This window comes from Lepeophtheirus salmonis, chromosome 5 (genome assembly GCF_016086655.4).
Source record: "Lepeophtheirus salmonis chromosome 5, UVic_Lsal_1.4, whole genome shotgun sequence".
NCBI lineage: Eukaryota > Metazoa > Arthropoda > Copepoda > Siphonostomatoida > Caligidae > Lepeophtheirus > Lepeophtheirus salmonis.
Window position 1 is genome coordinate 38,058,788 of NC_052135.2, and position 23,215 is coordinate 38,082,002.

The window sequence follows — 23,215 nt, forward strand, 5'->3', positions numbered from 1 at the left end:
TGGGGGTGTCATTTTTTAGTGTGCGCTTAATATCTTGCAACTGTGGGGCTTTATTTGTCCAAGAAATAACAATGTAACAACGGGTGTGTGTTAATTAAAAAACGAAACAAAACTATGTAGATTATATGTATATATTATTAAAGCAAAGCTTATCGTTGCCTCATAACTACAAACAATGTCAACTACTCCCGCTAGTACATAATTAATGCATAATTTCAATAGATCTATATGAAATGATAGCATCAATTACAACTTGGCAATTCAAATAACTGGAAATAATCATTTTATGCTTTGAATGCGTAATTTTCTTGTTTCTATTTTATTTCTTAAGAAATAAAAAAAAGGATTTAATTTGCAACAAATATTTTTGTTTCATTATGAACAACCATTTTAGTTAGTTCTTTATTTAAAGGGTTACATATTTTGTATATATATTTAGATAGAGCAGCAATTATAAATGCATACATATATAATTAATGATGTACATACATTCAAAGATTCTCTGTGAGAGGTATATCGTAAGAATTCAAAAGGGATGTCGGACTATAAAGTAAAACAAAAAAAAAACAATTTTTCCTGATAATATAGAGAGACACTATTTGTTATTATTCAATAGTCACACTTAAACCCCCCCCCTGTATTTATGGTTTTAAGAAGTTTTGAATAAACACAATACTGTATCTTACACCTAAATCCAGACTAAGTTTGCCTTCATCAAGATTAATAAAGAATGTAACATTCTCAAGGTTTACGGGCTTTTTTTAAACAATATAAGCATATAAATAATATTCAATTTGCTGCTGTCACCCCCCGCCATACGCTCTATCATTTACCTGAAGCTGGCAAATGCGTGAGCAGGATCTACCTTAGTTGTAGCTGTAGTACATTTTGTTTTTTACAATGACTTTCTTTTTAAAGTAGGGTTGAGTTACTTTTGATATGGGGGTATAGAGCCTCCTCTTGAGTCCATATTTAATTCTTAACCTCATAGGAGCTGTTTGGAAGAGGAAAATCATTGTGGAAAAAAAATACTTTGCACTGGATGCTATCCATTTTGACATATACCTAAACCAGGTGAAAGGTTTTTTCATTACTTTTAATTACTCCCAATTGTATAGCAGATTGAAGATATTATGACTTTCTCATACATCTAACACATTGGTCATATTCTCACAATGTACCCAGTGCTTTTGGAATTGACACGCGGGTCTAATTAAATAATTTTAAAAATAAAAAATACACATTTCATATTTTTATTTAATTTTCAAATATTTCTATAATTTCATAAGCCTAAAAATTAATGTTAGTGATAGACTGTTACCTACATGAGTAAATACTTTATCTTTAATATGGTGTCCTTGGCCACATATCCTTTGTTTTTGGTCTGCCATTTCAATAATTTCTAACACTTTTGGGACAGTTAAAAAAACATAAGGGAAGGGACATTTTAAATTAAATTAAAATGAGATGAAATCATTAATTTACATAAAAAAATAAAGTAAAGAAAAAAAAAAATATATATATATATAATTAAATTTTTTTATCCGTTTTTGACAAAAATTTAGTAGATTTTTACAATGTATAAATTTGTTAAAATGGAGTGATATATATATATTTATATATACCAATTCATCATTTAATGCTTGTTTGATGCTTAAAAAAAAGACAGAAGAACTAGGAACCATCCCAATAAATTTATACATTATTTAGGGGTTAGCAAAAGACGGGTAAATGGTTAGTAACCTCTTCCAAATCAGCACGAACGTTCCGTATTTTGAATATACATAATGTTTATTTTTTAAGCAGTATGAAACGAGGGTTCAATATTTCACAGTTATACAACCTCTAGCATTGAAATTTATTATTTTTTTGTTTAATGACTATTTAAGTACGTTTTTTTTTTTCAGATCGGATAGGGTAACTTAATTCAATAGAACAGAACCTGCAGGCTCGAAATAAAACAACCAACACATTCTAAGTAATTGAGATAAAAATGAAGAATATGACAGGTTTCCGTAATATAAAAAATTTATTTATCGCAATTTATCATAATAAATTTACTGATAAGACGGTCAAAATTTAGTACGGATATATATTTCCGAAATGAAACTACATTTTTGACTCCCAAGCTATTTTCAATTAAATATTCATTAAGGATTTGAGACTCTGCTTTGGTTAATAAAAGATTAAATCAGTGTTTTTCATACTTTCTAATTCTATTTGGCATTAATGAGATAACAAAAATCATAGGATCCATCGTTGAACAAAAGTTTTTGTCTTGTTTTAATTTGTATAACAAAACCATGGACTTTTTGGCACAGGGTATAGTGGCATATATTAGTCCAAATTATCATATTCTTCTCTGAATTTATATGGTTATAAAACAAATACAAGCCCTATTCCAGTTGATTGTGAGTCCAAAAAAAGTATTTTCTCTATGCTTTAAAGAATGCAATTAGGTTATTTAAGATATTGTATGAATATGTAGTGTATATAATACTAAAATAATTTAAGTTTTGCAACATTTAAAACATTATCGCTCAACCACAAAAAACAAACTTGAATAAAAGATGTGGGATTTTTGTTTTTTTGTTTTTTTTAGTACTAGTTGCAGCTTCTATACTAAATTAAAATACCATTTATTTATAAAGCTACTTAGATAGATGAAAGCCTTTTTTTAAATAAATTATAATCCTGTCGAAGTTTATCAAATTATTAATCAAGAACCAATTAGTCACTATTAACATTGTTATAATATATTGAGTTATTAGGCGTATATATTAAGAATGCCCACGTTTTGGAAGGGTCATACTGTCATAACTAATTTACTGTTTCGATTGGTAAAACCAGTGTGTCATTGATCCATTAATTCATTGATCCAACTTATAAGCAAGTTTTAACAATAATTATTAGAATAAAATATTTTAATTAATTCATTTACTTTATATAACGTTACGTAGCATGTATAGTATCTCACAATCTTACTTACAAAAAGAAACAAAAAAAAAAAAGAAGGCCCAATTTATTTGGTAGTTAGTCAATTTTTCCTAACAATGACAATATTATTCAACAAGCACTATTACCCGGCATAGACCAGAGTTATTAGGCGTCGACAAACATATAAATTTTACTTTCAGAATAAAGAAGATAACTCTCCAACAAATCCTTGTGTTACTCCCCGTTTTTCAGGACCACACTCACGCATAGCTACACACTCAATACTTAGATGTTCTCTTCTCAAAAAAAAAAAAAATAATAATAATAACAGTTTGAGAAATAAAGTTTTAAACTATTTGATGAACTCTCGTTGCCAAACCTTATTTAAAGTCCCTTTACTTTTTTTAAATTTTATATAAAATATTTTTCCAGCAATCTTAACTGACAAATAAAGAAAAAATGAAGCTGATAAACTCTGCTCTTTCTGTGTGAATCATGTCTATTCCTTCTTCCATTTGTTCTATGAATGTGGTAAAATTGATCTTGTGAGGAAAATTGTGGAAACAAAAATAAACGAACAAATATAGAATAGAAATGAAGAAAGAAGATTGGCTAGTGCTTATGACCCCCACAACAATGACTCACCTTGAGGATTTTATAGATACAGAGTATTTGTATTTTTTTAGCATTATGTATAGTCAAAATATTTTTAGTTTAATATGTAGAAGTACGCAAGATTTTTTCAATGTAAACCACGTAACCTCTCCTTATATTAATTTTTATGTTAAGTGAATTTGAATGATAATTATTGACACAAACAAAATATTCAAGCATCTAAAGAAAAAAAAACTTAAATGATGTCTATATTTGGATATGTAATTAATTATTAATAAGCTTCTAGATAATTATTATTATATTGTAATAATAATTCAGATGTGTTAATGATTATTCAAATAAGAATTTTAAGCCTTTGCGTTTTGCTTTGCTTTTACCTAGATATACAACAATTGTATTTTCTTTTCATTTGTTTCAATGTGTTTTTTTTTTTTTTGTGGAAATTTGTAATACAACATATTTCTACAGGAATACTTCCAACAGGATGTCACCTTCAGTTTATTTTCAACCTGTGATGTTAGAAATTTAAAGTAGTGGAAATAATAAAGATATCAAGATGAAAAAAATATATAAACTCTTTAATTTTTTCGAAAAAAAATACTAAAATCAACTGGAAACTGTCTGTAAAAGTCTTAGAAATAATAAAAGGGCAGGAAACTGTCGCAAAAAAAAAAAAAAAAAAAGATGGGCATATCTATTAGACATTTTTATTTCAAGAAACATAGATTTTTAAGGCAAAATCTTCATCACGTAGATTATTTTTTCTCCAAAATGAGATTTTGAAAAGAGAAAGAATTTTGAACGACATAGGTTTTAAAACGGACAAATAGAAACCAAGATCTGTTTTTATAAATTTTTGAGAATGGTTAAAAATAACTAACTTGGATATATGTATACTAGTTCAGATAGGAACAAGACAGCACATTTCGAATCAAACCGAAAGAAGAAAAACTTGGCTTAGGTTAGATCCTTTGGTTCAAGATATAGTGAAAGGCCCTTTGTTCGATAATTCACAATTCTGGATTAAATATAAAATAACTGTCTCGGGGTATTGTATGGGAAGGCTAATGAAGAAGAATTTGCTTCTTTTTTAAGTCATCAAGGAAAAGGGCTAGACATTTTGTTCCATTTAAAGTGTTTTATTATAACTTTAGTTGTATTTTTTATTTGGATTTTAAAATATTATATATAATCTTTTTTTGTACAATAGTAAATCTATATTCCAACATAAATATAATATATATTCAAAACAAAGAGTTCTAGTACTTCTGTTGAATTTTGGCTAGAAAAAAAAATTTATTTTTTCAACCCAAGGTCAATATAAATAAAACAGATATCCTTTGGTCTTAAACCCAAGTTGAATTTTGAAAATAAAACCTGTGCTATCTCCAATTAAAATATCACCAGCCTGCAGATATTCATAGAAGAGCACTGGGTTAAGATGTCAGCATCGATAATTAAGTTAGTGTGCAAAAGAATAGGAAAATGATAGAGGTAAGTATTCCTACAGTTTACAGAACTTTTGAAATGTAACATCTCTGTATATATACCTTAACATATTATAAATATATAATTATCTACTTAATTAATTATATATGTATGTGTTTATAATTGGAGCTCTATCTATATCTAAATATCTTACCCACTAAATAACAAAATTTTTAAAATCTTTGTTCATAATGACAGGCTCATATGTGTTGCATATTAAATCACTTTCTTATTTCCTTAGAAATAAAATTGAAACAAGAATTTTACACATTCAAAGTATTTTATATCATAAAATTATTATTTCCAGTTATTTTAATTGCTAAGTTGTAATTGATGCTATCATTTCATATAGATCTATTGAAATTATGCATTAATTATGTACTAGCGAGAGTTGCTAACATTGTTTGTAGTTATGAGGCAACGATAAGCTTTGCTTTAACAATATATACATATAATCTACATAGTTTTGTTTCGTTTTTTAATTAATACACACCTATCCCCAGTTCTGAATCCCCTGAATTATTGTATCTGGTGGACAGAAGAGTCCCAGGCCTGTAGAATTTGACACCCAAATGTTGAAGCCTTAAAGGACTCTGTCAATTAGCAGTAGACTACCATGTCAGAGGCTTACATCAAAATCAGGATTATGTTGCTGCCTGGAAGCCTTTATTGCTTCTTATGATGGATATATTCAAAATGAATTATCCTTTATACCATTATTATAAATTACATTCCTAAAATATTTATTTTAAATATTAAAGGTATGCAATAATTATATATAACTGTTTAATTCTTTCATTTAAATCTTAAAACTTTTTTATTTATATTAAGGATTAATATACCTAATTTATATTTTAATTTTATAGTGTGCAACAAAATGCTTATCAAATAGAAATTACTATTTATAAGTCAGTTTTAGAAAAAGGGCATTACGGTAATTTTCTTGGTTTCGCTCAAAGTACATACATTTTTCATAAATGAATATTTTCATAAAAAAAGGCAACTCATTTTATATTAAAAAAAAAAAATCGACAAGGACTTGATTTTTTTTAAACGAGAAAAAGAACCTTGCATGTTTGTATTTTCTTCATGCCCCTCTCAGGATTAAACCGGTCATGTATTGAATATTAAATTATTACATTCTTCACATGTTATTCTTCTCATAACATGTAGAGGGCTCAAAGAAAAATTTGTACCATCTCGTATTTACAAAAAAAAAATATTAAATCAGTAATTTTTGATATTTCTATTTCAAATAAAAAACCAAATCATTATAGGCTTACTCAATATAATTGCACTCAGCCTCAATCACGGCCTCAATACGGTATCTGATGCAGAATTAGATGTAGATGAAGAGGCCTGTGGGCATGAATACGAAGTTATTTTTGATGGTGGTCACCGGACTTGCCTTAGTTGTGTGGGACTTCTATTAGTGAGTGCCTCAAGATAGCCCCGACAAAATAGTACATCAGATTAAGATTGTGGCTGCTGGGGGCCATCGGTCGTTGGTAACAAGGTCGTAGCAGTTATACTCAAGCCAGATACAAGACTTGTTGGACATATTGAAGGGTAGAATATACCCCCCCATACCCCCCAAAGTCCTATTGCCACATACAGGTGTGGCCAGGTGGTTTTACAGGTATAACAATGACCAATATCCCTCAATTATTTATTTAGAAACATACTATAATCATTTAATATCCTCCTCTTTGAACTGAATCTCTGGCAGCTCCGTTCTTCAATTGTGACAAAATTAGACAGAATGAATGTGTTTTGTCTGTATTTTACGTGGGATTTTCAAAAGAATTATATGATGAGGACATTTGGTTCGAGGGCGACCCAAATAGGGCCTACATTTCAACTTCAAGCCCTGTATAAGCTATACATTATAGGAAATATACATTTTACTTATAAATTTGCATTAATTAATGATAAACGTAGTCTGATTATTTTAAAACATCATTCATCCTTAAATCTAAACAAATAAAAAAATAATTATTGCCATAAAAAATGAAGTTACTTTGAAGTGATAAGTACCAATATGTCATAGCAGTCCATAAATGTTCCCCAAAAAGAGCTTTTAATGTAAATTTTTCGCTTAAAACACCTAAAAACTAGTTATGCCTATAAGATTCCGTAGATTTTAGAGTGCCAATAATCTGAATTAATGTAAGAATGAAATCGATATTAAAGACTTTCTAAAAAAAAATTTTTTAAACCAAAATTATTTTAATGATCTTTGTTTAAATGTCTACCCAAATCCTTTGGCTAAAAAAAAATATATATTTAAAAAAACTCAAATATATACATATTTGAGATTTGAGGTTGAATCTCAAGTCTCATTAATCATTAATGAAGTTTATCCAATAAAATATTTCAACTTTATAAATCATTTGACGCACACTTATGGTGGTATATATATTCAAAATACACAACAGTGTTTTATTTTTTTGGTATTAAATATATCAACAAGCTCCATTCATATTTAATGCATCATCAATAAAAACAAAATCTTTAAAACAACGCTTTTTACCTGATTATTTTTAGTATTGATTTTGATGGGAAATGAAAGTTTCGACTTTTGTATACAACTAAAACAAGGGTTTCATTTTATAATTTTCCTTTTTTCCATTTACATCACATCAAAGAGAGAATTTAAAGGTTGAAAGATCCTCAGCTCCTTGGTGATACTTTGTATTAAGGGAAATACAAAGTATCATCATAAACAAATCTCTTGTTTTAACCTATGACGCAGATGTAATAAAAATGTTGCTTTGACCACGTGCACATTGTGGAGTTACGTAAATGTCATTCCATGATCTTATATGAGTTATTATTAAGCCTTTTTTAATGGTGTTAGAAATAGTGTTGTGTCAGTCCTTATTTATTCTTGTCTAGTCTTAAGTCCAGTCCTATTAGTCCGTGGGACCGGTACTTAAGACTATCGGTCCCAAGGACTGTCAGTACTATAATTTATTAACAAAAAAGTTGTGCATTGTCATCAAGGACCGAAGTTAATAAGTTTGTAGGACTGAAATGGACAAGGCCAAAAGTGGACTGGACTGACACAATATTAGTACACTAGTAAAAACATAATTTTTTTGACCAAATGTTTCCCAAAACTTTTAAACATTGTTTAATATTCCTTGATGTATATAAATAATTACAAATTTAGAAAGTTTTAAAAAAAAATCAGACTATTTTTGAACAAATCAATATTTTACGTCTCATTTTCAATTCTTTTATTCCTTCAAAAGAAAAAAAAAATTGGAACTGCAATCAGTTCCCAGCAATTCAAACTTAAATAAATAATTATAAAATCAAAAGGGTAGAACTACATGATTACTAGTATATCGTGAAATTTAAATAAGAAATACTAATTTATGTTAATTACACTAATTTTTTGAAAGTTAAATTAGTTACTTTTGTTAAAGAGTAATATTTTTCACATAGTACAAGGAAGTCAAATGAAGTTTTGGAACAATAATTTTCATACAATTATGCATAATCAGTCGTTAATATTTTTATATTATCCCTCAGAAATGCCGACTTCCTATTTAAGAAACTGTATGTGTACTGCGTATAGCGTGTACCATTCTGAAGAATCCCTTTATATAATAGCATAATTTTAGAATAGTGAAAAAAGAAGTTATAGTTTTAATATAAAATTTAGACTCATTTCAACAAAAAAAGTTAATTTTATATTATCTCATTTTAATTAATTTTAAAACTTATTCTTACTCTTTCATTCCCTTCTTGAGAATGGACGAATCAATTTCAAAAAAAGTTCTAGGTATAGTTATTTTAAAGGATGTTTTCTAAATTTTATTTTTATCAATTCATAATATATTCAAAAAGTTCATTTGAATTCCTTGTACTAAATTAAAAAAATTACTTTCTAACAAAAAAAAAATTAATTTTGACCTAGAACATACTTACAAAAACCTTTATGGAATTTAAATTCCTAAGTATCTTTTATTGAAATTTTAAATTCTGTTAGTAAAAATGCTATACTACACTTTAAATTTAAAAAGGAGCATTAATCTAAATTTGGAATGTAGAGGACTACTTGAAGTTCAAACTTATTTTTCTTGTGCCAATAAAAAAATAATAAATTGAACATTAGATATCTGTTTTCTCAAAAACGTCCCATAAATATTGTTTTAACTTTCAAAATTGATAAATATATATCGTAAGAAAAATATGAAACAGCCGTAAAAATTTTTGGAAACGATTTCGACCAAAAAAAAATCACGTTTTTAAAAGCTTGACATTAGATTTGGAAAACCAATTGTTTTCTCTTTATAAATTAAGTTAAAAATATTGATTGATACTGATTAGCAGAGATAGTAAAAAGTCAATATATTACATGTCCATGTAAAATTTCAAGTTTTTGCTACCAAATACAAGTTTTGTTCAAATCGTATACATTTTTATGAAGTTCTCAAACTATTTTTGAGCTCATTTCAAGTCCATAATTATAATATAAAGTTCAAAGTGTCAAGGCATTGGCTTTCAGTTCATTAAAAAATAGCTTTCGACTCCAAGTAGAGTCAGTAGTGTGAGCTATCGAGTTCAAGTCAAGTTTTGAGTATTTGATTCTAAGATCTATTCGAGTTGCAAGTTACAAAATAAGGACTCAAGTTCAATTCTAGCCTCGATTCCAGGTATCCATTACTGCTGATTAGGCTTCTAAGTTTAATAAAAGTAGAGCTGACCTAAATTACATATTTATGAGGAATTGACTAAACTCTATTTAGATTTTAGTATCACTATGACGTCAAGGTATATAAATCCCTATTAACTTCTTAACTAATAAAAAAATGAATATAGTGTTGTCACAATACCAATATTCTGATACTGCTTCAGATATCATAATTGGCACCGGTATTTCGATACTTTTTGTAATAAAATATATGTTAAAAAAATGTCGCTAATAATATACACTTATAAAGGTGCCCATAGGGTTTTTGATTGGGGAGTGTAGCTCAGAAATTTTAAAACTTTTTTTTTACTGACAATTTTCACTTTTTGCTGCTTCCCAATTTGGAGGGATTATGTGATATATTTTAATAGCGCAATAGCGTTGCATATACCAGTTCCAATACCAATTTTCAAATTTGTAAGTAACCCAGTACCCTTATAGTACCGGTATACAGATAAGTTAAAAAAAAGTTTGAATTCATTAAGATAAATAAAGAGGGTATTGCTCTCAAGGTGGACGGCCATGTATAAGAGATTGAGAGTCTTAGCATACAGTTGGTTCCATTTCTTCAATATATATAGAAAATATCAACAAAAATTATAAAAGCGACTATTTCAGATTTAGCTTGAGTAAAAACATCGCCAGTCTATAATCGATTCCGTCGATTACCCCAGAACGACCTTCAAAAATATTTTGAAGCACCTGAACGAGTCAGGCGATCCTAACCCCCCCGGTATCGAATTCAACTCCCTAAAAACGTTAACAGTAAATATGTCCTTCAAAGACTTAAACAACAGCTACTAAGCCTAGGGGCACCTCCTCTCAGCCACCGCCAACGCCAAGAACCTGGAGAACTGCACTAAAATTTTGAGGTAATGAAGATTGGCCAAATTCCTGTTATGAGATTTTTTTCAAATGGTAAATTTTTCACGATCAACGGCCACAGGAACAGGCGAACACCCGGTATGTCTATGAGAGCAAAGTCAAGTTCGTACTGAAGCAGAAGAGTATGATTTCTACCTCCATCATGGTCATTGACGTCGTCAAGAGCGAGGTTGACATAATGCCGTCCTTTTTCTTCCAGCCAAAGTAAATCCTCACCAATGAAAAATGTTACAAAACCAGATAAACAGTTGAACTTGACAAAAAGTTATTGTTTTAGTCCTGGAGTTTACTCTGGGTGACTTTCAGTCTGGTAATCAACAAGCACGTTATGAGTTAAATTGCTCACAATTGGCTATCAGCCTCCTTAAGAACATATCTTCCAGTGGATGAACAATGACGGCCCGGCACTTGTGTTTGTTCCAACAGCCAAAAAACTTGATCCTGATTACGTCAAAAATGCCTATACCAATTTTAGGTACAGGATCAAGTACGTGGTGATCGTTGACGGCCCCCAAAACGAATGAAATGTTATTTATATCCTTATATTATAATTAAAGGCCGTAGACCATGACCATGTTACTCTCGTTATTGATTTTGACGAAGTCAAACTTTGTACAGATTTATCTGTTAGACCCTATAGCTAACAACATTTCTAAGTACCAATATACTTAAATAAAATTTGAAATAAACTTTTATCCATATACTTATAATTAGTTAACAAAAAACATTCTCTGATTTCATTTGCCTGCAACATAAAATTTACTTATGGCAATGTAAATAAATACAACTGTGCCTGTTTAAGACGATACACCTTTATTGTTGTCGTTATTTTTCTTTTATTGTTGACTAGCATAGGTCAAACCAAAATAAGCAGCTAGGGGGGCAACGGTCGATATTTTATTATATTTCTTTACAATCATAGCAACATGAACACAATTTTTAGACTCTCTGTTTCTGGATAAAATACGCATAAATTTCGCTTGATTTGGATTATTTTGGCGAATAAAATACAAAACAATCAAATATATGATTGGTAAGACACTCAAAATATCAAGGGAAAATCCATTAAAGTTTTAAGAAGACTATAAACGAGAGAAAGGGACTGGCGAATGTAAAAGCTTTAGCCAGGGAGTTTGATTTCAGGAGAGTCATCATGAACCACCTTATCAAAGAAGACTGCATGTGTATAAAATTACCCTGGGATCTACTTTGAAGGACATTGATTATAAAAGAAATTTTGAATAGTCCAGAGTGAATAGAAATACAAGGTTAGCCCATTTCGTTATCGGGATTGCCAAAATTTTCAATCTGATATATTCTACTGACTGCTGGGCAAGACATTCAGATTTTGACGAAACACAGAACCACTCAAAGTCTCTGACGTTACTATCGTTAGAATTTTCAATTTAATGTATCGTACCGACTGCTGGGCAGGAAATACAGATTTTGACATAACACGCATGCACTCATCTACTATGACGTCAATATTAAAAGTGTGGTGGAAGTCAAACATATGTTGTACATGCATTTTGGTATAACCTTGTATTTCTATTAACCTTGGAACGGTCCAAGTTTAAAATAATAAGCTCAATAAAAAGCCCTTGCATAGCCTAGGTCTGACACTTATTGATTATCCCTTCTTTGGGAGCTTGAAGTGCCTTCAGTGGTCAAATTCACCTCCAATCAACAGGTCAAGTTTGACATCATGAATAATTGAGCCAACAGAGATACAAATTTAACTAAAAAGGGGCTGCAAGAAATTCTGGTCCAAGCTGGAAGACGTGATTGCCGATAAAAAATGTCAATCAAGAAAATATACTTACAATTTATCATTTAAAAAATCATCAAGTGATGACCTTTTCCATAAAAAGGTCAATTTAAAAATAAAATGTTATAAAAAGGAATGACCCGCATTTTATCTTAAGAAAGTATCATTTATTTATGCCCCTTGCCAGGCTTACGCTAAAAGCGGACCTTGGAATAGGTATACAATAGTTTGGTAGATATTTCAATTTAGAACTCACATGAACAGTTTTGAAATGTAGTGTTTACGCGACAAAGTATTTAGATAATATGCAAATTTAAACATTATTATTATGAATTGAAATTATAACTCAAACCTACTTGGTTTGTCCACGTTTGGAGATTTTTTTCCTGCTGGGATTGCCTTATCACTCCTTGAGCTTTGAAGACTCCACAGTAGAAGTAATGTGAAATATATCACTTGATTCATGATAAATAAATTCAGAATTCACACCTGAAACAAAATTGATTACATTATTAAATATTTATGATGTGTACATTGTACAAGTAGGGACTTTGACCAAATGTTAACTTTTACACTAAGCTGATTGTACAAGTTGAATTATAAAAATAAGATTAGTCCTTTAAATAAAGAAGTTGTAGTCGATTAAATTGATTGCAAATAGCTTATAAAAATTGTCAGATAGTTATTAAACAATATTCAACAATTACCTCTCAAATAATCTTACAATTTTCAGGTATATCATGCTAGTTATCGTTTTTTTTTAACGCAGGGACAAGTCATATATTTACAACTTTATGTATGTATCAATATGCATTCATAATTATTGCAAAAGAAAAATGATCAAAGAAAAATAATTCGATAATCGAGGTAAATTGATTTGTAGGAAAGAAAAAATCATTATTTATCGTTTATAATGTTGCTATTTTTTTTTTCTTCCATAGATTGTTTTTCCCAAAGCATCTCTCAAATATACATATATAAATACAATCTCCCATAAAATGTCAATAAATCCATGATGAAGAGACCATCATAAAGGAGAGTATGTTCAATAAATTTGTAGTTGTTTTATTTATAAATATTGAACAACCCCAAATAAATAATGTATATATATATAAAGTCTAAAAATATGTTTAAACGGTGAATTCAAGAGGGGGCTATTATCCTTTCCATTTCTAAATATGTATTAATATGTAATAGTTTTAGATTTTTATTCATAAAAGTCTAAGAAAGTAATATTAACCATTAAAATCCATGTAAATTAAAAATGCTACTTTTCAGATCAAAAGTATACTATAAATAGATGATTGTCTGAGCTCTCTTAATCATTAATGTAGCCACTCATAGCGGTAATGATGGATTCCATGCAGCAGCAAAAGGCCTGACCTGGATGTAGTCATCTATCATGGTGTCCCATTGGTGGCTGACAGTGGTTTTGAGAGCCTTGATGCTTGTTTGACGGACACTGTAGGCCTTCTCTTTGACATGCACCTAAAAGTTGAAGTTAAGGGGGTTAGCATCAGGGCTTCAGTTGGCCAAAAGTGTCAAAAAAAGAGTTACAAAGAACTCAAAAGACACATTCGAAATAGTTTTGTAACGAAGGCGATGGGGTTCACTCATTCATGTTGTCAAAAATGTCCTTTCCCCCCATACAAGGTTCTTTCCGTCCACTTTTTTGACAGTTTGATATAAAATCCCAAAATCCCTTGTATGGGGCCTCATTGACTTGAGCAGATTGGCATAGACTGCTTTCGTTAACACCTCCGTGCTCATTTGACCTTTTGACAGAGCCCTTCTTCCTCTCCAACGTTTTGGACTTGCTGACGACGTAGAAGCTGGTCCTGGAGACAACGAACTACTTGGAGTGTGCGAATGGAAATTCGCCGATCACGTTCATGTGTATTTTTGTCATCTTATACGTAAACTAGGAAGCTCAAATTTGTTTTGCTTGTTAATTAATTGTGTATGCTTTAATTTATCGAAATAGGAATTAATTTCAATCACTTTACCTTCATTAACTATTGAATTAGTAAGAGTTCAGATTTCAATGGACTATCTGGTATCCAAAGAATAAAAATCAAGAATTTTTGGACTCTTATCTAAATTATCGAATATAACCAGTGTTAGATGGGTCTTAAAAAACTGTCTTTTATGGTAATTAAGACCTCCTTCAAAGAGTGGCTAGAAATAATTATTAAACGTTCTAGCTGTTATTAACTATTTTTTATTTTTTATGTTCTTCAATCCTAGCTAGGAGTGAGGAAAATAAAAACATTACAAGACTGACGGACTGATAAAAATATCGGACCCATATACAAAAGGGACTGAAATGGAGGTGGGGGGAGATTGACTCGGAAATCCAACTCTAAATACAACCCAATTTTTTTACTATAAAAATTAAATATTTATTATATATATTCATTATTTGTTTTGTTTTTTTGTATTTTTGTGTTATCCTTTATGTTTTTTGGGGGAATAACTCATGATATGTATCCGTATTGATAGAAAAGCAAAGTAAAATATAGTTTTAAAAGGAAGCATAAAGATAAAAAATTTTTGTAGCTACTTACGATTTGTACCTATAAAAACCAAAAATATTCATGATAATTTTTTCTTCTAATTTTTTCAATCAGACTCATGAATTACTATGAAGTTGATATCAAAAAAATAATAATAATAAATGACTTTATTGGGTTTTTTTTTCAGGTTTTACAGTAATAGGAAAACAACCCTGTGGAAAATTACCCTGGAGGAAAATTGCGAGTTAGGAAAATTGCCCGCCGGAAAATTGCCTGTATTTTGTTCAAACTTTATTATGAAAAATTACACATTATAAATTGGCTTACAATTATTAAATATCTAAACATATTTGTTTGTTCCATCTCCCAAGGGATTACCTTCAAGTTTGAGTAATATTACAACAATACAATTTCCTTGTAATTTTTAAATTCAATCCAACCTTTTAAGATTGGATTGAATTTAGGGGGGGGGGAGATAAATAGCTTAGAGCCTCTTAAAATATGGTTGAATACCTTTCGCCCTCGAATTGGTCCGGGGTTAGTGTAGGATTGCTAAAAGCCACACTACCCTCATGTTTGGCTTAGACTATTTTTTTGGTATTAGAGGGGTTCCTTGGATGTGGTTTTAAAGATTAAGTGGTACCCTCAAGTACCCTGCACAACCCAAGGGCTTGGTACTAGTTTGTGGTGTTAAAAGGGTTCCTTGAATATATGTGATGAATTGGCAGTGGTTTTTAACAATCCGACACTACACCTGGGGCCCTTGCCAATCCGAGGGTGTAGAGTATTCAAACGTATTTGAAGAGGTCCTATTCCCCCCTATACCTCCTGTATTGCAATAATATTACAAACTCTTGAAAGTACTCCCTTGAGGTATGGAACAAACAAATATGTTTAGATTTTTATCATAAATAATATTAACCGAATTAATTAATAGTGTGTTAGTATACATAATTAAGCTTGAACAAAATACTGACAGTTTTCCGTGCACGATTTTTCTATATATTAAATGAAAATATGTGTTCCCTCAATTTTTTCATGTAGGCTCATAAAACTCAAAAAATCATTATGGCAAATATTTTTGGCCCTCAAGCCCATGGCAGTCTTAAAATAGAATTTTGATAAAAGCTAATTTTTGGACTAACAAACGACTACTTCATATAAAACCAAAAATAAAGATTGCAAAATTTTAAGAATGATTCTTTTTCATGTTGGTATGTATTTTTGCACACTTTTTTTAAAAAGAAAATGTAAGGTCTAGAGAATAAAATAAAGAAGAGAGAAATAGTCAATGGATTTTTGACAAGAATATAAAAATAGAGGGAACACCAGTTCAACGGTCTGCACTTGTATACTTTTTCTTCTCTACTGCTTAAAAAAGTGTACAAAGATACATATCAGTATACAACGTCTTTATTTTTTGTTTTTTATGATAGAAAAGGGTTCAAAATTACTTTTAATTTCCTCATGTCGAATAAAACGCCGGGCAAACTTACTTAAGTAATTAATTTATTATTACTTGATATTTTTTTTTTTCTGCATTTTTTCGTAAGTTATTCAGGTTTCAAGATTTATGTTTCTTCTTTGTAGAGAAATTAGCATTTCTTTGATCTGTATTCTTTTTTTTTCTTCTAGAGAATACTTATTTTTGTATAGTGTATTTAGTTTATATTAGATTTTGTACAGACCATGAAGAATATATTAACTCATGACATATACTAGTCGTTTTACCCACTTTTTGGCAGTAAAAGTTTAAAAAAATATTCGGATCCTTATTTAGTAACGGATATATGGTTTTTACACGGGTATTTGCTACTATTGACGAGTATTTAAAGATACTTCTTCCCTTTTGTATGATTACTTTCGTAGAAGACTCATAACTGACAAAGCAAAGTAGTTCATAGTTTGTTCTGACGTCATCATTTATCTTGAAACCTCAGCAAGAAATACTCACGATTACGCAACATAAAGTTATAAATTGTATTCTTCTTACACTCTTGTTAATTACCAGGATCTTCATAACCTATAAACAAATTTGGGGGAAGGGGGGATTTTCATATAAATGACGTCATAATATTGATGTCAACATAATAGTGTAACTTTTCATTTTTCTATCAAAAAGTGAGGGCTTAATAATCCCCTTGTTGTGGCTGCATAGCTATAAATTACTCGCGGTATTTAAAACTCGGTTCTATTCGAGTCTGTATTTAAATTGCCTACGTCTACCTGGTTTCAAAAATATATACCCCAAAACTCATCCGTAGTTGGTCTTATTGAATGGTATGGCTGAACTAACTATTTTTGATTTAGGGGAGAAATTAACAGATGACAAAAACAAACATCAAGTTCTCATTCATTATTAAAAGTATATTAAACAATGTTTTTTCAAGCTGCAAAAGGTTGATTGCAGATACCATCAGGGTAGAAAATCTTAGAAGAATCATGATTCCAGCTGCAGTAATGTATTCATCCTTTTTAATCAAGATTCATAAAATTGGTTTCACTTCATGGGGCTATCCTGGAGATCTAATAAAATATTATCCCTCTTGTTCATATAACAGTTTAAAGTTCCTGAGTGGATTAGTTAGTTTGCAACTTTAGACAGTTTTAAAATGAATCAATTTATCATATTTAGTTTTTTTTTTTTTTTCTTCAAAAGCCTTTAGGAGCTTAATCAGTTTCACAACTTAGTTTCTATTCAATTTAAAAGCTGTACATTTGAAGTCATCTTTTTAAATGATTTCAAAAAAGTATATATATATATATTTTAATCAATTAACTATATTAATCATTATATGTCTTAAACATCAGAATTGTTTTCATGTATATAACTTTTTTTCTAGTACCTAATTTTAAACCAAAAAAGTTTGTTTATATATGTTATGTACCTATTTAATCTCTCTTGAATGAATAAAGTTTAAAGAAAAAAAAGGTATATTGGGCAGCATGGATGAGTAACTAGTTATTTTTCTGTAAAAAAATCGACAATGCCGGATGCTATAAATTATGTTGTACCTCTGAATATTAAAGTAACAACAACCAATAATAATTATCTGTTATATGGAATAGATTAATTCACACCCAGAAGGGGGTATTTTTTTTTTTTTTTTTTTTTACTAGTTATTCTTCTTCTTTTTTTTTTCTTGTGGTATAAAAATTAATTTGTATAAATCATTTTTGTATATTTATATATCATTTTTTTTCCATTAATGGTGTACTCCCTGAGTGAATTGTACTAGAAGAAAGATAAAAAAATTATAGCATTTTTTAAAAGGCCAATAACTGGGGGTTCATTAGATTCTACTACCAAACACATTACACATACATATTGTCTATCATTACAAACGCAAGTGCAACAAAAACCAGGAGAGAAAATCTTTTGAGAACACTCTAAAATATAGAAGAAGATGTTCGTTCCTATGAGGTTGTCTTGAAGTTGTTTTAATTATATATTTACTTTTCTTCAAAATAAATGGTTCACCTTGTTCCCTCCCCCTCTGATGTATTTATTAGTGTTTTCTTCTTCTTAAGAACCAATAATGAATATAATAATTATATTTATCTGTAACTGATGTTATTGCCAAGAGCCATTAAGAGTTTTACCCCTTTTTACTAATCTATGTGTTTATATATATAACTCGTCAACACAAATGTAAGATTGAATGTTTATTCTTAAAATGGAAAATGGATTACATATATATTACGAATACAAATTATCGTTCATTTCTATCAACCAGGATTCATCCTTAGGAGGTGCCTTAAATTGCATTAAAATTTGCAAAAATTCATCGCCACAATGAAATAATGAACAGTTGATAGATTTTATTCGAAAAAGTAATAAAAGAAGAAATCATGAAGGTTTTAAAAAATGGATAACATTCTTGGGTATTTCAGCTCATTCCAGAAAAATTAATAATAAGGCTATAATTGACCGAAATAAATCTATTAAATATTGGTTTATTTGTATATACAGCGTGCAGCCGTTGTTTAACAACGAACTTGGAGCACCTACTACAGTTGTTCATGCGCACTGTGCAGGTAGGACGTTGCCAGAACTGTTTAGTGTCAGTTTAAAAAAATGGCATTGATCAATGAAGTATTTATTCCATAGTGGTGGAAAATACAAAATGTGATCTGAGCCAGAATGCTGAAATTGCAAAATTCTTTGTTTGAAGAGTCCAAAAGGTACAAGAATAGTCTGGAGATGAGTATGTTTCAATAGCAAAGCGTGTAGTTCTCATAAAGACGATGAATTTGTTGTCAGAACTATTTTTTGTCTTTGTTGTACCCAGTGTTTGACCTCTAAGCTCACCAGACCTTATCCCATGGGCTTTTTTGTGAGGGGGCAGTTCAGCAACACACCAACAGATCCTTTTGCAAAAAAAGAATCCGAAATGATGTCCATGATCCCGGAGGTATTCCAGAATCTTCCAAAATAGACTTAATCAAGATATATTCCTTTTTCCAAGGTCGAGTTGAGGCTGTTGTTGACGCCAAAGGTAATTATATCGAATTATAATAACTTTTTTTATTTAATAAGGTATTGGTTTTTCTTAAAATTGTATGAGTTTGTTTATGAGAAAATCCATTTTTTTAAATCATATTGGTTGTTCAATAGAACTGTATAAATCCATCAAAATTATTTGTTTGTTACATATTTTCTTGATTCTTGTTCAAGATGGTTTTTTTGTTAACTTTACACATATTATGTACATACACATGAAGAGCTTGGAAATTTGTGAAAGTTCCAAAAATCGTTATAATTTTTTGAGACCATTTAATTTGGTTTTGTGACTATTGCCAACAACAAATTGGGTCAGGATTGCTCCTTGGAAAAATTCAGTTTGGATCGATCAAATCTATAGCTTCAAGGTGAACAATATGTGTTGTGTGCTTTGATGATATCCCATGAGTTTTGAAATGAGATCATATCATTTTGATAGCGTCATAAGAAGTTTTATAAGTACATTTGTTTTTCTTATACTGAAGGATGTGTAAAAGCTATTAATGAAGGCTCTGCATTATTTTTATTGTTTGTTCACTTCAGAAACATGAACGTAAGTAAGGTCTCAGTTATACTCTTTTAGCCTTTTTGTAAGATTTTATTGAAAATAAAGTGAGCTCTATTCAAAAATCACATCCTAAATCTGGCAAGATCTGAAGACATATTTACTTCAAGACTCAGTATTATAACTTAAGAGTGGAAAATACTTTCGATGTTACTAACTGATCTAAAGATGCAACAGAGTATCAACTCTTAATGAATTTAACATGAAATTAAGTTTGTAATTGTCATTATATGATGTTTTATTTTGAGTGTATTTGTTTTTCTTTTCTACTGAAGTTAAAACCTATTAATTTCATAGTTTTTGACTGATGATATAAGTGTCTCCGGTCACCTACTGTTGATCCTGTAAAAGTATCAGCCTAAAAATTACTTCCGACCTAAAGTATTTCGAACCTAGTCTTAACACGAATCATATGCTATAAGACAAGTTTTTTTTTGTTTTTAATTTTATATCCTCTATTTGAACTTCCCAGGCTATGATTCTCTTCTCACATGATTAATGCATCCCATTTGTTTTGTTTTTTTTAATTATCTAAAGCGAGTTAAAAATTCAAAAAATGGAAAAATATCGGATGATCATTGATTTCTGGCGCAGAGAAAGAAGCCGTAGTGACAATATAAATGCCTTAAAGGCTTTCAAATTACCAATGAGCTTCGTCAATTACACTATCCTGAGGTTTTAAAAATCATCTGCATCGAGGACAGAACGAAATCTGCATGAATGACCTCTCTATATCTTGTTACAGAGAGAAGTAGAGGTTTGAAGCTGCGAGAGCCACTTAAAATAGTTTTACTGAGTGAATATCAGGATTTAAAAAAGTAATGCGGGGGGTCTTTCATTTGGCCTAAACCAAAAGTTATTCGTGATATAAAGTGTCATAAAACTTATGGTAGACCAGTTTTGTACCAACATAGTATCATCATATTTGACAACAGCAACCTCATTGATCCCTAATTGTCAAAAGCAATCCTCTAATGAAGGGGCTAATGACAACAAACTTTATTCACATAATAATTAAATTAAAAAGTTGTTTCAACTTATATTTTTCATTTTCTTTTCTTTTTGGAGATGCAAATACTAAAAGAACTATCAAAGATTGCATGCTTCAAAAATCCTTTGTGCACTTTTACTTTTACATACAAAGTTTTTCCTTCTTCTCTAAGGTACTCATAACTTACATAAGCTGTCTTTACTCGAGGATATCTTGGTTCTCTATAAATTTACCATACCTTCTAAGATGATTACACATAACTTTGTAATATAAATGACATGAAATATAATATTAGTAATGGTATATTTTTAAATTTCATGCGAGATGATTTTTTCTAACTGCATGATATTTATTGTATCTCTCACCCTTCGGGGGGGAAGGGGGAGAATAATTATCTCAAAATCAGTTCATAGTTAGCTAATCCCTTAATAGTTACTTTCAATCATAGTTGAGATTGTTTGGAAGAATTTATCATATTATATAAATATATTTTTTTTTGGTAAAGCATTTTTTCTTCTCAAAACAAGAAACCTTTGAAAACAAAGAATCTCTGACAGGAAAAATGTTGAGTTTTGAAGATTATAATATGATAAGTCCTTATAAATATATTGTCTATTCCCAAACACATTCGTGACTTACAGTAGACGTATCAACAGCTGACAAAACAAAAAAACATAGGAGATATTGATATAAATATCATTATGTTTAACTTTTTTTACAACCTCAACTTTCAAAAGAAAAGAAAAAAATTACTAGAACGTATGGTATCAATGAGAAGTTAGTGGATACTTCGGTTCTTGAGGCAAGCAAAATTGTATTCGTACCATTTTGAATTCATAAATACGTAAAGTCAGCTCCTTAAAATAAGAAATATTCAACTTACAAAAACAGTGAAAGATCAAATATATAGTCTTCTTGTTTATCCCGAAAAAAGAAAGTCCACCCAACAATTATTCACATCTCATCGTTACTTTTATTATATTTAGCAACCTATTTACTACAAATAAACAGAAACAAAGGTCAAATATGAATTGAAAGTTAACCAATTTTTCTCAAATATGGAATTATAGCTTAATATTTTCTAACAGCTTTTACAAAAGTTAATTCTAATTTAACAAATCAACCTTCAAAAAACTTATTTGAGGAAAATAACAGAAACGGCGACAGCTTACAACAAAATACAGAATATTTTTTGTGTGCTAGTAAGATAGCTCCGTGTCTTGAATTCCCATGCTAGTAGGCCCGAGCAAACTAAAAAAATGTATTATCTTTTAAGTGGGGTGACAGTTTGTAGCTTCAGGTGAAACTAGTTGAACTTGGGCAGTTCCATTATATTTCAACAAATTTTTAAACAATTTTATAAACACCACGATAAAAAATTATTTTAATTACGTTTTTGCAAAAAGCCGCTCACGCTCAGGAATTGTTTTATACACCTTTTGCATTACCTACATAAATTTGGTTATAAATAAATATTTATTTATTTTTCATCGCAAAATATAACATCACGCAACCTTTCTTCCCAACTTTCCTTTTGATGCATTTTTGTCTCGTCCATAATATTTTAGTTACTATACAGAATCATAAATATATATGTATGAAAAAGCCTCATTTCATTCATATCTTAATAATACTAAGACATAATCATGTTGACGTGTGTCTATTGATACAACAAGACACCTGAGCTTTTTTTGTATAAAGATGTAATAACAATCATCCTTCCCCCATCCTAAAGCATAAGTAAAAAAAAAATTATTTTTTCCCTCCAGAAAAAAATACTATCTTTATATTAAAAGGTAGAGATGGAAGAAAAAGACAGGGATATAATTGAGTGTAAATATATATCTATAATATGGAGAAAAAATGAGTCAGTTGAAATATTTAAGGATCAAAATATATCCATTTATATCTAAGATAATTTATAAATGAAAAAAGATTTCAATTGGTTTATATTATTTATTTGTTTGATTTATGAATGGGTATATTGAAGGCGTAGGGAGAAGAAAATGCAAGTCAAGGGTATTCTTTGGGAGTTTAAAGTCCTTCTACTTCATAGAAACTGTCACCTTTTTCATATAAATCAATGTAACAAAATCTAGATAAATTTTTATATTCCAGATTTATAAATGAATTGTGACTTCAATTTCACCTTCGAAAAAACCGAAATTTGATTTATGTATATTTATTTTTAATAGTTAGACATTGAAGGGGATGGAACAAATTGACTGAAGTCCCATGAGT

At 29.7% G+C, this 23,215-nt stretch overlaps 1 protein-coding gene across 2 annotated transcripts in view; it reads right to left on the minus strand.

Moving 5' to 3' along the window:
* The window catches only part of LOC121117912 (neural cell adhesion molecule 2), a 236,131-nt gene that overhangs the window by 191,650 nt on the left and 21,266 nt on the right, over positions 1-23,215 (minus strand). The window contains exon 2 of one of the 2 annotated variants that reach the window (XM_071888648.1): positions 12,755-12,887. In XM_071888648.1, the coding sequence (XP_071744749.1) occupies positions 12,755-12,863 (109 nt within the window). In that variant the 5' untranslated portion in view covers positions 12,864-12,887. Of the gene's footprint in view, positions 1-12,754; positions 12,974-23,215 lie in introns of those variants that run through there. The other variant, XM_071888649.1, reaches the window with a different exon arrangement.